Genomic DNA, 18,698 nt, shown 5'->3' with positions numbered 1-18,698 from the left:
TGAGAATCACAGAGTTAAGGGATAAATTATCTGCTATTGATCATATAATTGACAGCAAAGAATTAACGATGCTAGCCCTTAACGGCCTCCCTACATCCTGGGAGTCTTTCATACGAGGAATAAGAGCTTGATCTAAACTTCTTAAGTTTGATTGTTTGAAAACTGACTGCATCCAAGAAGAGCCTAGACTTATTACCAGAGGGATTGGTTCGAATTCTCAGAATAATGACACGCAAGTCTTGAACTCACATGCACACAATAAAGGAAAGAAAAATAACTTGAAGAGGAAGAAAGGAAAAGACACAAATAGAAAACAATCATTCAAAAGGAAGAGGGACCTATTTCATATTACAATGCTTTGGATGCGACAAATTTGGTCATCTTGCAATGAAATGCCCAGACAGACCTAAACCTCAAGCTTCCATTGCTGAAGTTAATAGAGAAAGCTCAGATAGGGACTGTGAAAGACTTGTGTTTTATTCAGCCCTTTCAAGCTAAGTGACAACCATTCTAAATACGTGGGTCATAGACATTGGAGCATCTCATCACATAACTGGATTCAAAGAAGTCCTAGATAGTCTTATACAAGAATCAAATGAGAAGTCACTATTGGGATGATTCAAACTATCCCGTGAAAGGAATTGGAACCTGCACCATACAATTGATCTTAGATATCTCTCTCCAATTAACAAACATACTATTCATACCAGGTACCAAAGGAAATCTGGTTTCAATCTCAACCTTGAAGACAAAGGACATTGAATTACCTTTATGGATGGTAAAGTTCTAGCTTGGCTTAAAAATCCAAACATTAAGAAAGCTCACACTACAGGAATGCGACATGGATGTTTATACAAACTTTGCACTTCATCCCCTCAAGCATTGATTCATGAATCCTTAAACTCAAGTGAGATTTGGCACAAAATATTAGGACATCTACGTTATTGTGCCTTGCCTTCAATGGAAAAATTAATAATAGGATTACCTAAATTCAAACTAGACCATGAATGAACCTGCGAAGGATGCATACTTGGGAATAACATTAAAAGCACATTTCATAATAGTGAAAATAGGTCTAAAGATGTATTAGAACTTGTTCACTTAGACTTATGTGGGCCAATGACAGTAAAATCCTTAGGAGGATTCTTGTACTATGTTATCTTTGTACATGACTATTCTATGAAAATTTGGCTATATTTCCTAAAATGTAAAGAATCTGATGAAGTTCTATTGAGATTCAAAGAATTCAATGCTTTCATAGAAAATATGTCAGGCATGAGAATTAAAATCCTAAGATCAGATAATGGGGGGAATACATATCTGATAACTTTAAAATCTTCTGTAATAATGCTGGGATCAAGAGGGAGTTTACTGTTCCCTACAACCCTCAACAAAATGGGGTAGCTGAAAGAAAAATAAAACAATTGTAGAAGCAGGCAAAGCCATGCTGCATGACCAAAACCTTAACACTTATTTTTAGGTTGAGGCTGCTAATACTGGTGTCTATATTCAAAATAAATGTCCTCAATCCCTTTTGGACAACAAAACTCTTGAAGAAGCATTCACAAAAGCAAAATCTGATATAAGTCATTTGAGAATCTTTGGTTGTCCCGTTTGTATTCATATACCCAAAGAAAAGAGATCCAAATAAGAACCTTAAGGGCAAAAGGGAATATTTGTTGGCTACAGTGAAACATCTAAAGCTTACAAAATTTACATCCTGGGACAAAAATTAACTGAACTAAGCAGAGATGTAATTTTTGAAAAAGGTATTGTATTCAAAAGATCCAAAGATGTTCATGAAATAGACATTGAAGGTCATGAAATTCCTCAAGATATAGAAGAAGATTCCACTCCTGAGATTCAGAGGGAGACTCATGAACGCATAGAAGAAAGCAATCAAAGTGAACCCACGTGTTAAAATGGACTAGATTTATTGCAGATTAGAATATGTATACCTTTTAAATTTTCTTGAACAATAATCTTACTCACTAATTGTTTCTTTTGAGGATTATAATCAGAATGAAGATAATAATTATAATTCCCAATATTGAAATGAACTTGAAACAAGAATGATGAGTTGTGATTATTGTATTTACAAAACTGAATATGAATATCTGAAAGTGATTGAACTCAAAGAGGCTTGCACTAATTGATTGCTGTAGTTTCCTTCTAGACCAATCGGGCTAGATATATATACAAACTCTTTGGGACATGCCAATGAATAGACATGCCTTCACGAGAGTGGAGACAAGTCTGTTCATTGACATCTCTCTTCACGAACAATACCCTTATGTTACCTTAATAATGTTTCAAATTGGCACTAATACACTCATAACTAAGGTAGTTTTTCATCGGCAACATAAACAGATATAATTAGACTCAGAACTGATGTAACATTGATAACATTTCTCATATATTGGACTTCAATGTATCTTAATGCCAGTACATACTGATCAAATACAGATCTATTAGATCAGATTTATATTTGGAAGTAATAATCAGATTCGATAGTTAATTATAATTAATATAATGTATTGATATTTAATATGTATGTATATACATCAATATACACAATGTATATTGATGTATATGCATGCATATAATCTACAGATCATTGTATTGATATTATCGTTCATTAGTATCTGAACAAAGCTATCATTTCAACACCATGTATTCTATAGATGAGCCTAGAAACACAACTATGAGTCAGAAAAAACCTCTTTGGGCAAGGAAAATGGTTCAAGGAGCTGAAAATTATGCAGCTCCAAGAGGAACCTTCAGGGAATGCAAAAGACCACAAAGGTAGTCCAGCTATGTGGCACTTTGAACTTATCAGATCAAAACCTTCTAATGTCGAGGAAACACTTAAACATCAAGTTTGGAAAGATGTTACGACAGAAGAATTTCAATCAATTCTTAAGAATGATGTTTGAGACATGGTACCTAGAGCCAAAGACAAATTAGTAGTCTCATTTAAATGGCTCTTCAAAATCAAGCATGCCACAAATGGTAGTATTGAAAAATATAAAGCAAGATTTGTTGCCCGAGGATTCTCTCAAAAAGAAGGAATTGACTACGAAGAAACTTTTTCTCCTGTGACTTGATATACCTCAGTCAGGGCTACGATTGCCATTGCTACATCAAAGAAATGGAAAATTCATTAAATGGATGTAAAGACTGCTTTTCTTAATGGTGTAATAGAAGTCTACCTAGAGCAACCTGAAGTATTTGTGATCCATAATAATAGGTCTCATGTTTGCAAATTAAAGAAGACTCTATACAGACTTAAACAAATATCAAAGAATTACAGGAATAGACAAATATCTTTCAGGAATAGGATTCACCAAAAATGATGCGGATCCGAACCTTTACTTTGAGGTAAATAACGGTGACATGTTAATTCTCATTCTTTATGTTGATGATTTACTAATTACAGGAGAAGACCACCTCATTACCCAGTGCAAGCAAGATCTAGCATCTGAATTTGACATGAAGGACTTAGGCCTTCTACACTATTTTCTTGGTTTAGAAGTATGGCAGCATGCTTACAATATTATTCTAAACCAATGAAAGTACACTACTGATATTTTGAAAAGGTTGTGAATGATGGATTGCAAACCTATGTCTACACCTATGGAGACAAATTTACATAAGCTAAAAGATTAGACTGCTTCCCTCTAACTGAAGTACATAGCTCTTTGTCCTCTTCTTTTGAAGACATTTGTCTTCAGGAATATGATTCAGATATTTCAGTTGAACAAGAACCTCTCGCTCACCACTTTGGCCATCAATTTCCTTCAGAATCAGAATCTACTTCTTTTCAGACATCAAAGAATTACTCAAGATTTAGTTGAATTGGAAATTGAAAAGGATGATATTATTAGTCACTATTCCAGTCTGCAAGAAAAGTATTGGACAAATGAAGCAGACAAAGAACCTGAAAAGTCTACATCAGGATACATCTATAATCCCATAACACAAAAACCGTTTCAATAATCATCAAGAAATGAGTGGTTGCAAAACCGCTTAGCTTTTCTGTATACAGTCAGAACTGATGTAGAAAAGGAAATTTAGAACGTTTAGAAAGAACTCAGAAAAAATAATGCATCATCAAGCGTTTAGTTCTTTAGATAAATATTTAGCTGAACTTGAACAACTATAGTGTGAAGAACCTTGCTTCACACCCGTGACAGAACTGGTTCAGGAAAAATTAGAAAAACCATAAGAAGAAAAGAATAATGATTCTAAAGTCAATGCTTATCTGAAAGGATTCTCCAAGCCTTACCCTGCTTTTTTAATTACAATTTAGTTACCTGGTCTAAAAGACTACCCGTTATGTGCTCTACTGGATTCCGGAGCAGATTGCAACTTGGCTCATGCATATTGTTTTCCACAAGATTGCTGGACTCATACAAAGACTACAATTAGCTCTATCACTGATAAAGGCAATCGTATAAGGTACAGAGTTCTTATTCCTTTGCAGTTTGATAGTGCAGTACATTATTCAAAGTTTTGTGAGTTCCCGGTAGATTATTATGATTGTGTCATAGGGAGTTCCACTCTGCGACAATGGAGTCCGGATACAGTAGGAGAATCAGGTTCGAGCATTTCTTTCAAATTTGGTACTGTCACACAGATAAATGAAGCCAAAGCTTTGCTCTCATTCGAAAAGAAAGATAAGATTGTTAAATTAGGACAACATGTTTGGTTTACCCATCAAGCGAAAAATACCAAGTCTAGTCTAGAGAAGATTCAGATGGAATTAGCAGAAACAGTTCTCACTAAAGATTTGGACAAAGATCAGAGATCATTCAAATGCTCCCTGAGATTGAAGAATAATCAGAATGGTAAGGAAATGATCCCCAGCCAGAAAAGCCAATTATCTTATCAAAATCAGATCAAGAGTTATGTGAGAGAGATTGCTTATCTCTTACAAAAGGGATTAATTAGACCAAGCACAAGCCCCTTCTCTTGTAATGTGATGTACGTCCCAAAAAAGGATGAACATGGTAACGAGATTTCAGAGAAGTGTTTGGTTGTTAACTATAAATCTCTGAATGCTTGTCTTGAAAGCAATCAGCAACCATTACCTAGTAAATACTACGTTTGGCAAAGAATTCAAGGATGCAATGTATTTAGTAAATTTTATCTATCAAAAGGTTTATGGCAGCTCAAGATCAAGGAAGAAGATCGCTATAAAACAACATTCTCAGTTCCTCATGGCCTATATGAATGGACAGTTCTACCATTTGGCATCAAAGCCGCTCCATCCATTTTCCAAGGTATAATGTATATGATCTTCTCTCCATATGCCAAATTTATTGAATCCTATATTGGATGGTATCTTGATTTTCTGTCAAGATCATAAAAGCCATTTGGAGGATCTCAAGAAAGTTTTGTCAATTTGTCAAACTAATGGAATTTGTCTCAATCCCTCTAAAATGAGTTTGTTTACAGAAAGTCTCATCTTCATAGGCACCAAAATATAGCCGAATGGAAAAATATATCCACAGAAGCATTTGCTTGAACAATTCAAAAGGTTGAGGTAAAGGATAAGAAATCACTTCAAAGATTTCTTAGATTAGTTAACTACATTGCAGTTTACTTCAAGAATATAGCTGAAGCACGCAAAGAGTTCAATAATTTTTTTAAGAAGAATGGGCCGCCTTGGTCAGCAGTGCATGATAACGCTATCCAACAGATTAAACAACAATATCAAAATCTATCTCAGCTTAAGATTCCAGGAAATGGCAAGAAAATTGTGCAAACAGATTCTAGCAACATAACATGCGGTGCAGTGTTATTAGAAGAAGTGAAACATGGAGATCGAATCAAAGAAGAAATTGTATGATATGAATTTGGGTCCTTCAAAGGCGTAGAAGTGAATTATCATTCGATGCATGAAGAACTTTTGACTGTTGTCAATGCCTTAAAGAAATTTCAATTTTATTGGTGACTCAAAAATTTGTTTTGAGTGATCTAAAACATTTGCCTGGATTTTCCAAGAAGGAATCAAGAAATAAGGTTGTACAAGCAAGATTGTTAAGATGGACACAATTTCTCAATACATTTGATTTAGAAACATAACATATCAAAGGTATGTTCCGGATCATGTTGTTTAGAGTTTGAATCAGATTGAGCTTGGAGAAGATAGACAGGTAGTAGATCAGCCTAATCTCCTGATAGAAAGAGATCAATCTCAATAAGTGTAATGTTCCCCATCTTTTAGACCCTCAATGGAGTTCTTATCTTTTCATTCTCCGAAGGCTAAATGAAGAAATAAGGAGAAATAAATTAAATTAAAGTCAATAAATAAATAAATCTAAAGGTGACTTTATATTTAATTAATTTAATTTTCTAGAAGCACAACTAATTATTGTATTGGAAAGGGTGAAGCTTCTAGAGAGTGCATTTTCTAGAAGTACAACTAATTATTGCATTGGAAAGGGGGAAGTTTCTAGAGAGTGCAATTAAATAATATTTTATTTCCTTCTAGAAGGGTGAAGGAAAAGAATAAATAGAGGCGAGAGCTTCATTGTTAGGCATCTGATTATTGTCAATTGCATTTGATATAATCTTGGGAGAAGAAACCAAGGGTTTTTGATTTCAGTTAGCCATTGGAGAGCGTCAATTCTTCAGTGCTGCAACCATTTGAGGTGGTGAAATATCCACTGAATTTGGCATTCAGGAGAGCTTCATTTTGGAGTTCTATTTGTGCTTAAATTGGAGAATACATTTATTTCTAGTTGCTACAGTGCCGTGAACAGTGACGTGAACAGTACCCGCGCTATAGTACTTGGCTTGATTATGATTGCAATTTCATCTCCTTTATTGGGTGATTTGTATATCAGGTTCTACAATCAATTTGCATCATTTAAATTAGTCATTTGGCATTGTAAAGGTGGCTGTCATAAGTAGCTGTAGATGCACATTTTATATCAGATTTATAATGTCATTTCTACTAAGTTTTTTTTGGGGTTGCAAAGCCAAGAGCCTTGGAATATTATGTTAAGCATTGAAATAGAAAATATCTCACTAAAGGAGTGATAAGTTGCAAGTCTATATATTTATGTAATGTGCATATTTATATCTTCCATGATTGACATAATAGTATGCATGCCAAGTGTGACAAAATACCAATTGGCTGTAAATGCACATGTTTCATTTAGAATTCATCTATATGCATTTGAAAAGCCAAAAGAGAATTGCATATGCATTTAGTTCTTTTCTTAGATATAGTAATCAATTACAGGCTTTTAGATTCCCTTTGATATCATTTCAAGCAAGCATAATCAGTCTGAAACTCAAAAACAACAAGCATAGAGATCGTATTGGAAGTGTTTGACAATATTCCTTGACCTACAAATCAACAAGTTGAGGTACGAATTGACAAGGGATATTATAGTGGTATCAGAGCTTGCTTGCAAAGTGTTTGACGAAATGTCAGACTATTGAATTATAAAAGAATTTGGTGTTTGTTGAAGTTATAACTGGTTGGGGTTATTACAATGGTTTCCTGCCATCCTGTGGGGTAGCAAATTTATATTATTGTTAGATTTGCTGTTGCATTTGGAGTGACCAGCACTCTAGCATTTTCTAGCCATGGACAAACATAGAAGGATTGGCAGTTCTAGAAGTTAGTGGAGTAATGAGAGAGTTAGTGCGAAGATGAATGCTTTGCAGGAGAGTATGGAGAGACTTAAGCTTCATCAACAGAGATTGACGAAGAGCTTGTCAGATCCAGAGATAATTGAAAGGGCAGTAAGGTATATGGTTTCTGCCTTTAGAAGGCCGACATCGAGGTTGCAAGGAAGGAAGCTTGAGTTTTCCCTGCCAGGAGCCCCTGATGCAGATGTACCTATATTTAGTATGACACTTGCTAGTCCTATCTGTAGTGTTGACGATGGACTTAGTGGCATCGAGCTTCAGCAGGTTAAGGCTCCCAGAGCTGTTGCTATAGATAGTGCAGAGACAGTTGATGCAGTTGTTACCACTGATACTTTCGACTCTCTTGAGGATAGGATTATTATTGGAGATTTGTATGTGAGATCTCATGGTGTTGCTATAGTGCAAAAGGCAGTTGCTTCCTCAAGTGTGACCAAGGCATGTATAGAGTCACCCAACTATGATGTTGGTGATGTGGGTGTTTCAGCGCAGTCAGTAGATGTGGGCTTATGCTCTAGTATTATTGATTCACAGCCTGGCGTTGAGTCATGTGTGTAGAGTCAGGAGTCCGCAGTTGAGGCTTTGTCAGGAGATGTTGATGCAGATAGTATGGACACATCTGATGATCCATTTGATGATGCTATGAGATGTACTGGGTATGACACCCCTTGTTAGATATTGGGTGATGACTCCAAGGAGGTTTTGGATAGGTCCCAGGATCGATGCTTACAGGATCCTACCATTGCGGTGGAAGCTAAGACATGTGAGGAGATTGATACAAGGGCTTCCATTTCTTCGGATTTGGAGTTGGTTAAGGTACATGGCAGTTGTATGTTGGATGTAGAATTGTGCGAGGAAGATAGCACCCGTATGAGCGATCTTGTGGTGGAGGGTTCTAATTTAGTTTCCTATCTCAGTGTAGTTAGTGAGACAAAGAGCTTGCAAGGAGTCAGGGATTGCAGAGGTATCATGTGACTTGTCAGCTAAAGGTGAGTGATAGTAACATTTCTTTAGCTCTTGACCCTTATGATGCTATCCGTTAGATATTACCTACATCTGGTTGGGGTGCTCCTATGTTTGATGAGCATGGTGATAGTACTCTTTCTCTAGCAGAGGTTCATGCGCTTCAAGAGGCTGTTAGGGTCTTGAAGCATAGTTACTCTCAGTTAGTTGCTAACAGGGATTACCTTTTGGAGTGGGGTAGTACATGCTGTGAGATGTTGTTAGGGAAAGAGGAGGAGGTGGGTGAGCTCACCCAAGAGCTTGAGGTGACTGTAGACTCTCTTCAGTATACTCAGTTGGCTCTTCAGGAGTCACAACCATAGTTGGATGAGGTTATCTTGGAGTTAGAGTGGGTACAGTCGACACCAGTCCCAAACCCTATTCAGTTACATATTGTGGTTGGTGGTGAGTTTGCTTCTACAGTTGAGGATGAGGGATATGATGATGTAGCAAGCACATTCGTCCAGGATATGAGTGTAGTGTGTACAGAGGAAGTGAGAGCATCAGTGGAGACGGGCTCTCAAGGTGATTTGCTTCCTTCTATTGGAAGTGAATCTATTTCTTCTTTTCATATAGCTAGTAGCATTGGACAGTTGACATTGTCACATTTTCAGAGAGATCAGCTATGGATAGCAGGGGAACAAATTGATGCTTCTACATATAATTTTTACTGTACTGAGTCATTCATGGAGTATTTGCTTGAGAGCTTGGATTTGTAGGAGGTTTCATACAATATATCTGAGGGTACTCTCATTCGGGGCTCTCATTCTATACGGCGATTGGTGAGGAAGATTGTAGAGACCTTGGCTACAATGCTTCTCAATGGGGATTTTGTGGTTGGGTTTGCTGAGAGGGTTGCCCAGGATCTTGCCCGACCAATAGTTTGGAGTCAGAGATTGGAGCCATCTTCTAATTCCCATTTTGATGATTATGAGCCCTTGACAGAGATTGAGAGTTTTTATTGGCATTACACTATGAGGAGTGCTCATCACTTTTCTTTCAACCCACAGGTGGAGGGCTTGGTTTTCAGCGTTATGGATGGTGATAGAAGGTTTGGAATTCATTATACCCGCAGAGGGCATACTTCTTTGCCAAGGGATGGAGATTCTGAGATACAGGGTATTTTGAAACAGTTGGATGTTCTAGTGAATGAGATGAATCGAAATCATAAACGAATGACCCAACTGAGTTTGAATCCGAGATTTGAGTAGAGCATGATATCGCTTTTTCAAAGAGCGAAATGTGATGTTACAGTTGCGACTTCAGATTTGCAGGACATTTCTTATGAAACACTACATGAGTTGGGTACAATTGAGGTGGAATGTGATGAGAATTCATGTCAGGTTAAGTCAGATGATGCAGTTGTTGGCATGAGTTCCCTGGATCATGTATTTGATGGTGATGTAGCAATAGTGGCAGTAGGAGCATGCGAGGATACTGTCATATCAACAGCCACTTCTGTGTCGGTTGAGCCATCCAATGAGGAGTTTAGCAGTATGCATGCGGATGTAGATGTGTGCTCTGATGATAGTACACTTGTTATTGCTGATGAGGTGAGTGATATAGTGATAGAGTCATGTTATACTATTGATCAACAAAGTGTTGATGTTCACTTCATGGACAGTACTATGTTCGACATGGATGCAACATTGTCTTATGACAATCTGATGTTTGAGGTTGATGTTGATTACTCACCTGAGTGGAGTTGGGCTAAGTTTTCACCATCTGTAAAGATTTAGTTTTGTGTTGCGACAGTTGGTAATGTTCCTGTGTCCACAGGTTTTGACGTGGCTACGCCTATTGTTGATACAATTGGCATGAGTGCATATGGTTCTCCTGTAGCTACGTCTCTTCAAGGGATCGTTGATTAGGATTTCAGTCTAGTATATATTATATAGGTTGGGACCAGGATGAAGATATTTCTTGTGGGGTTTTCTTCTGGTGATATTCTAACTCCTACATCATTAGCACAGGTTTTGAGTTCTATATTGCAGGTCCTAATGATGTTAGTGGTATGCAGTTGGTTCAAAGTTGACACGTTGGAATTCATTCTGTTGCTGGATTGCTTGAGGACAAGCAATTTCAGGGAGGGCGGACTGTAATGTTCCCCATCTTTTAGACCGTCAATGGAGTTCTTAGCTTTTCGTTCTCCGAAGGCTAAATTGAGAAATAAGGAGAAATAAATTAACTTAAAGTCAACAAAATAAATCTAAAGGTGATTTTATATTTAATTAATTTAATTTTCTAGAAGCACAACTAATTATTGTATTGGAAAGGGGGAAGCTTCTAGAGAGTGCATTTTCTAGAAGTACAACTAATTATTGCATTGGAAAGGGGGAAGCTTCTAGAGAGTGCAATTAAATAATATTTTATTTCCTTTTAGAAGGGTGAAGGAAAAGAATAAATAGAGGCGAGAGCTTCATTGTTAGGCATCCAATTATTGTCAATTGCATTTGATATAAACTTGGGAGAAGAAACTAAGGGTTTTTGATTTCAGTTAGCTATTGGAGAGCATCAATTCTTCAGTGTTGCAACCATTTGAGGTGGTGAAATATCCACTAAATTTGGCATTCAGGAGAGCTTCATTCTGGAGTTCTATTTGTGCTTAAATTGGAGAATATATTTATTTTTGGCTGCTACAGTGCCGTGAATAGTGACATGAATAGTGCCGTGAGCAGTACCTGCGCTACAGTACTTGGCTTGATTATGATTGCAATTTCATCTCCTTCATTGGGCAATTTGTATATGAGGTTCTACAATCAATTTGCATCATTTAAATTGGTCATTTGGCATTGTAAAGGTGGCTGTCATAAGTAGCTGTAGATGCACATTTTATATCAGATTTATAATGTCATTTCTACTTAGTTTTTTTTGGGGTTGCAAAGCCAAGAGCCTTGGAATATTATGTTAAGCATTGAATTAGAAAATATCTCACTAAAGGAGTGATAAGTTGCAGGTCTATATATTTGATGTAATGTGCATATTTATATCTTCCATGATTGACATAATAGTATGCATGCCAAATGTTTGACAATATACCAATTGGCTGTAAGTGCACATGTTTCATTTAGAATTCCTCTGTATGCATTTGAAAAGCCAAAAGAGAATTGCATATGCATTTAGTTCTTTTCTTAGATATAGTAGTAATCAATTACAGGCTTTTAGATTCCCTTTGATATCATTTCAAGCAAGCATAATCAGTCTGAAACTCAGAAACAACAAGCATAGAGATCGTATTGGAAGTGTTTGACAATATTCCGTGACCTACAAATCAACAAGTTGAGGTATGAATTGACAAGGGATATTACAGTGGTATCAAAGCTTGCTTGCAAAGTGTTTGACGAAACGTCAAATAACTGAATTATAAAAGAATTTGGTGTTTGTTGAAGTTATAACTGGTTGGGGTTATTACAAGAAGATATAATACATGACCTTAGTTGGTTCTTTCGAGTTCATGCTGATACTTGCCCTTGAATTGAACAACTCTATTAAGATCACAAAAGAGTATTGGTAGAAGAATTCAACTAAGGACACCAACTAAACTAGCATAATGCCAAGATGATCAGGGAAAGAAAAGAAGAGTATGACTTCATTAGTAATACTCTTTGGCAGGATAATTTAGAAGCTCTTACATATCTTTTGTATCAAGAACAAAGAGATTATCACTTTCAAGCTTCAAGAAAACTCCTGACAAACATAGTTATTCAAAGGCAACCTTGTCAACCAGTTAATGATAATTACAGCCTATTTTCTGCACAGAGTCACAAGTGCTACATCCTTTGAGTGACCTACTCAACTTCTATATCCTAAGGAAAGAAGGATGACTGGGAGCCAATTAGTTGGAGAACTATTTCAGAGTTGTATTTCCACATGATCATCGACTATAGCCAATAATCTATAACTATGGGTACCTTCATAAAGTAACATTTCATTCTTATATTTTTAACCCCATAAATAGGTATGTTTTCTCTTTATGGTCCAAAATATCAGCACCAGAACACTATTGAACTCTATAGTCTTCATGAATGGATGCATACATCCACAAGAAAACGTATTTGGATCTTTACCACTTACTGAAGGAGGCTAGAACCACAGATTATTGGCATTGGGAAACATCATGCACATGTTCACCTATGTTGAAGAATTCTCTAGAAGGAAGAATCTCTAGAAGAGCGATTGGCTTCTGTTTTGTGCACTTCACTAGGAGAAGATTCCTATGATGATGACTATGACTCAAAGTCACTCACCCAAGCATCCAAGGCCTTTATAATCAGTGTAACCGGTAACCCATGTCCGCAGGAAAATTGGGGGCAGATGCAACCATTGTTCAAACGGGTTAGCCCGACTCCTAAATAGGGTCCATGGTTGCTCCATGCTTAAATAAAAGCAAAATCCCCGCATTCTCTTTTAGGTGTAAAGAGACGTGTTGTGACACAATCCTTCATATTTGTTGGATATCTTGTTACTGTTCACCCACTTTTCTTAGTGCGGTGACTATTTAGGACTTACTTGTAGATAAAGTTTCTAGATAAAGTGCTAGGTGTTAGCTCCATATGGACGGATTCCAAATGCCTATCCAAAGCTGGGTAATAAGATCAGCCCTGACCCTCCTATATATAGGAGTGAAATATGGGACGGCAAGGTAGAGGGAGAAGACAAGTCCTAGTGTGGTCTCAACTAGCATTAATCTGTTCAAACGTTCTTAGTGTGTCAACGATCTGTTTGTAAAGACAAGGTAGAGAGTATGCTCTCCTCTTCCTGGGAGTATCAGAAACCAGACCCTCGTTATAGTGTCTGCATACATCCATTATTGTATCTATAAGCATCCATATTGCATCCATGTTTTAATATACAGTGCTTGATTTAAGTGGTGAATGTTCGATCCCATTCATCCTCACAGCAGTCACCTAAGTGTTATAATGCTACACTTCCCTTGATTCTTTTTCTATAATGTCTAATGTAATTCTATTCCAAGCAATGTGTATGGTATATGATACTAAGATGTATTATTTAGTAATAAATAAAGATCTGGGTGCTGCTTTGATAGTCATTCCACTAGTTAGAATAAAAGTATCTTCCCACATGTGGGTATCTAGTGGTAGATAGCTCAGGATTATATCATATGAGATAAAGGAAGAGTATTTTATGGATTTGGTTTCCATATGGAAATATCGTGGGGAGTACCTTCTTTTAATAAGGAATATGGAATGGTGTTGCCCTACCTCAAGGGTTTGATTTATTTCTGAATATGCTGAAGCATTTGTATTGTTGTAGGCATGAGTTTTCCAGTCCATGAAGTTAGTATTATATTTATTTTGTATTTTTTCAAACAAAAAATATACAGAATTGAATCCAAAAGCATCTTGCACAAGAATTTATACCAGGTTGATATTAATACATAGGTCAGTTGTCTTTTTTTTGTCCTACACTCTTGATTGTAATATTAATACTTACGCTGGAGACAGATATCAGGAAAAATGCTGATATTGGCTGCCTGACTCTATCTGTTGGCTGAACTTCAGCTATTCTGTAAAACTGTAATTTCAGTTCAAAGTGAGGCAAATGAATTTGATGGTTTGTTAAATCTTGTGGCTATGGATATTGTTTTCTTCTGAAAATTGTGGTAGGATTACAAGATCACTTATTTTGTCTCCTGTTATTTCCAGCTTGGTTGTGGACATGGACTTCCAGGAATATTTGCTTGCCTGAAGGTAGGACATCTTAATAATAAATATATTAGTAGGTTTTTATTCTTGGCCTGTGCCTTTCATCACCTTGTCTGCTTATACTCCCATTTTCTCTTGTTATGCAGGGTGCTTTGACAATTCATTTTCAAGACTTCAATGCTGAGGTTTTAAGATGCCTTACCATACCAAATGTGAATGCAAACCTTGAGCAGGCTAATGAGAAACTCCCTCGCCATGCTGATGGTGCAGTGGCCTCAACAACAGTAAATTCTATAGCACCAGATATACATTTCTATGCAGGCGATTGGGGAGAATTGCATTCTTTGTTGTCTATGGTCGCAACTGATCAGGTTGATTCATTGGAGGAGGCTGACCAATGTTTACCTGAGAATGGTTTGCCTCTAGCCAATTTTTCTTATCAAGATACAAGTACTAATAATCAGGAAACACCCACAAGTTTTCCTCAGGTTAAAGATGTAGAGTGCGGTAGGAAGCATTCCCGGAGCCCTGCTTGTGAGCGGGCCAGAGATAGAGATATTTCTGAAGGGGGCTATGATATAATCTTGACGGCAGAAACTATTTATTCTATAGGCTCAATGCAGAAACTGTATCAGCTTATTAAAAAGGTTAGTTTTAAATTTGAAGAATTCATTCTTTTCGATTGTTCTTAATAAGAAAGGTGAACTATGCTGTAGTCACTTTGAGCTCCTGTTTGAAATGATAGCCAGAAGTGGAATTATTTTACTCAACAAATGAGTTTCACCTTTACACAATTTATCTAATGCTTGCTTCTTTGACAGTGTTTGCGACCCCCATATGGTGTTGTTTATTTGGCTGCTAAAAGACACTATTTTGGGGTGGGTGGTGGTACTCGACAATTCAAATCTTTAGTTGAAGCGGATGGTAAAATACAAACATTTACTCCCATTTTTGTCATACTATGTCTATGCTCATGACTATATCTAACAGCTCACTGATGGATAACTGATATCAAATAGTGCTACCTTGCATACAGGCTTTGGTGTGAAATATGTTTATCTTAATTTGTTTGTTGTAGACAAATGGTGTTTGGTATGTACATAGTTTGTAGATGTAATTCCTTTAGCATTCATAATTTCTTTTCTGATAGTTTTTTGATGTGGCTCTCAAAAGCTTTAGTGGTTGTTGGGAGATGGGATTATTTGATTTGTCTGGCTTTCATCTCTTTTCAAATTGTATGCCAATTTAGGATAGTTGATTATTAATGGTAGTCTAAGCAACTTTGTAGGTCTTCTCATGTGTTTTTGTTTTGGCAAATTGCTACCAGAGGGGGTAGCCCCGTTTCATTAAATAAGAGTTTAATACAATTAAAAACCTAGCAACAAAGAGTGAACAAGAAGATACAGAGAGCCTTTGTAATGTCTTATGTTCACTTAGTTTGTACAGGAAATAAAATGTTCTTGTTGACCCTTAGAGCAAAAACATACTTGTCCACATTATTCCTACGAATTCCATTTGGGAGTAGAGCAATCAAGTTCTTCATTGCACTATTTTTTGATATTGTGTCTATGCACATGACATCACCAATCATCCTGGCAGTTGGGTTCTTGTTTAGATTGTGTATATAATGTACTTGTTTTTCGGTGGTAGTCACATAGTTTGGAGGGCTTCATTGGGGCACGCTAGCATTACCAACACCCTATCAATATGCTGCTTCCTTGCATGGGCTAGCAACTCCAAGATGTCGCACAATAACTATGTTGTCGGTAAAATCTATAGTGTAGCTGACGGGTAGAAGTGTATCCGAAAGGGCACTTGACGATTGAGTCACTTCTTCGGGAAAGTATATGTACACCATCTGGAAGGGACTATTGAGACATCACCATAATCATATTGTAAGCATTGGAGTGCATATTGCATATATGAATAAAGTATTTGTTCTGTGTTATATCTTACTATACTACATGCGATAAGTATCCGTTTACCTTGTACGGTAAACATTTGGCACCGCTACCAGTCAAACCTGGAACAAAGGAAGTGTTATGAAGATTAATGCCGAATGTGCTTGATAAAGATAGGAATAAGGTGAAAGATAAGGATGAGATATGCACAACACAAGAAGTATTAATTTTAGCACAACAGGCGGAGTGCAGATAGAAGCTTTAACAACTTACTGACGGACACCAAAGAGGTAAAGGAGCACAGATGAAGGGAGTGCATTCACCTAGCAGACTGAAGAGTGCTGAGGAATTGCCCGAAGAAACTTGACAGCAATTGAATTTGGTGGAAGAGACAAGGGAGGAGTTCCTTAACTTGTATACGCTGAGGGTAGAGAATCCAAACGGAAGGGAAGTAACTCGCACGGCTCGAAGTGCCGAAGGAGCATGAGCGTGGAGTGAACTCTTTGTTCTCGATACACCCGACGAACAGATACAGGCAGAGAATCAAACAACTTCACTTGAGGAAGATCTTTTCTCACCAGGTAATGCAATTGTCTAAAGTAGGGTGGTTCTCCTAAGCAATGCGGTTGTGCAGAATAGTGCGGGTGCTCAGAACGGTGCGGGTACACAGCAAGTACCACAGAATCAGAAGAAAGTAGCAATGATAGGACCAAAGGGAAAATTGCTGAAGTTCAACAGTGATGGGACGACAAATCCGATCAGACATTGCAAAACATGCGAAACAATATGGACAACGAATGGTGTAACGGACCAAGATGACTGGGTTTGACAGTTCCCGGCGACCCTACGGGGTGTAGCAATTGATTGGTCTTCAGATGCTAATCCGTAGAAATTAACTACATGGCCGAACGTTAAGAAAGAATTCATAGCAGAATTCTGACTATTGAGGGATGATAATGAAATAGTAGCGGAAATATACAGTACAAAATAGGGGAAGAACGAAACAATCCAGGTATATGCAAGAAAGATGAAGGAGTTGGTGGGGAAAATGGAGAGCCAACCAGCCGACGGATTAAAGAAATGATGGTAAGGGCTACAGTCAGCACTAAAGAAAAAAATGAAAATTGTACCTCTAGCATTGTACATAGATGTGTATAATCGGGCGATGGACCTAGAGAGTGAGCAAAAAATGGGCAAAAAGAAGAAACACAAATCGTTGGACTCAGAGGATTCATCTTTTGAAAGTAGCAATAGCGACGAAGAATCAAGTAAGAAAGTTCGAGCGTTGTAGAAGGATATGTTATGAACGATGAAGGAGTTAAAAAATTTGAAAAAGAATCCTAACTCGGTGAAAGGGGAATTGTGGTGTACAAACTGTAAGGAGGGCCACACAAAGGGCTCCTGCCTGAAAAAACGATTTTGCGATATCTGCCAGATTGTTGGATATTCCACCAAGGAATGCCTATTCAATATGAAGATGAAGGGACATCGGCAAGTGTTATTGACACAGGAAGTATCCACTTCAGGAGCAGGAATGAACACAAACAACGACGCAACCTCAGGATGATATCATAACAATAATTGGCGTGGACGAGGCGGTAACAATAACAATAATAATAATAATGGAGGCTGAAGTCGATTACAGTACGACTTGAGTGGACGGCCGATGATACAATGCCGTGCGTGCAACGTTTGGGGGCACTTCGGAAAAGACTATACCACGAAGGAAACACCATAGTTGTGCAAATGGTGTGGTCCAAGAGACCACGAGGATTTGAAATGCCCAAAGCAAGGGGTGAACTTGTTAAGCATCGAAACATGTGATGAAACACTAGCCATTACTCACGAACAAGCAAAGAAGGCAATGTACCCAGATGCAGAGGAAGAAAAGAAGAGGTTGCAGCAAGCACGAACAGAGCTAGAAAAACAAATTGGAAACAAAAGAATTACAAACAAGAGACATTGCCGGCACCTCGAAGAGGAACCTGGCAGAACAAAATATTATAAGGCAAGAAATGCAAATAGAAGTTCCTATGAAATTAAATGACCTTACAATGCCTCAGTTGCGAACGACAATACTGAACATAACACCACTCCCGAAAGCAACGGAAGAGACAGGAAAGGATGGCAGCGGAGCGACTGCAATAGACCCAATGCTACTGGCACTCACTACGGGAAGACATTCGACAGTAGTAGAGATGGGTATCCTAGGAACTGTACTTACAGACACAATCGTAGATGGAGGCTTAGGAGTAAACGTGCTACCGGAGGATATATGGAAAAGGTCGGGACAACCTACATTGTGGCCACCTACATTTGAACTACTCATTGCCAATTAGCACAGAATCAAGCCCTTATGGACTCTGATGGTGCAGCCTGTAACCATCAGGATACAACCATTCTTATTAGATTTTGTGGTCATTCCATTAAAAAGAAAAAAGTATGACGCCATCCTTGGACG

General features: G+C 37.6%; 1 protein-coding gene across 1 annotated transcript in view; it reads left to right on the top strand.

Moving 5' to 3' along the window:
- Nucleotides 1-18,698, top strand: part of LOC149559871 (Putative methyltransferase family protein) — a 124,002-nt gene that overhangs the window by 88,346 nt on the left and 16,958 nt on the right. Inside the window, exons 5-7 of the mRNA XM_089824337.1 lie at nucleotides 14,337-14,381; nucleotides 14,483-14,983; nucleotides 15,158-15,260. Coding sequence (XP_089680463.1) covers nucleotides 14,337-14,381; nucleotides 14,483-14,983; nucleotides 15,158-15,260 — 649 coding nt within the window. The remainder of the gene's footprint in view (nucleotides 1-14,336; nucleotides 14,382-14,482; nucleotides 14,984-15,157; nucleotides 15,261-18,698) is intronic.

This window comes from Cupressus sempervirens, chromosome 4 (genome assembly GCF_028749045.1).
Source record: "Cupressus sempervirens isolate cs-2001-9-10 chromosome 4, ASM2874904v1, whole genome shotgun sequence".
NCBI lineage: Eukaryota > Viridiplantae > Streptophyta > Pinopsida > Cupressales > Cupressaceae > Cupressus > Cupressus sempervirens.
The sequence above is the reverse complement of the archived record's forward strand: the minus strand, read 5'-3'. Positions and strand labels throughout refer to the sequence as shown.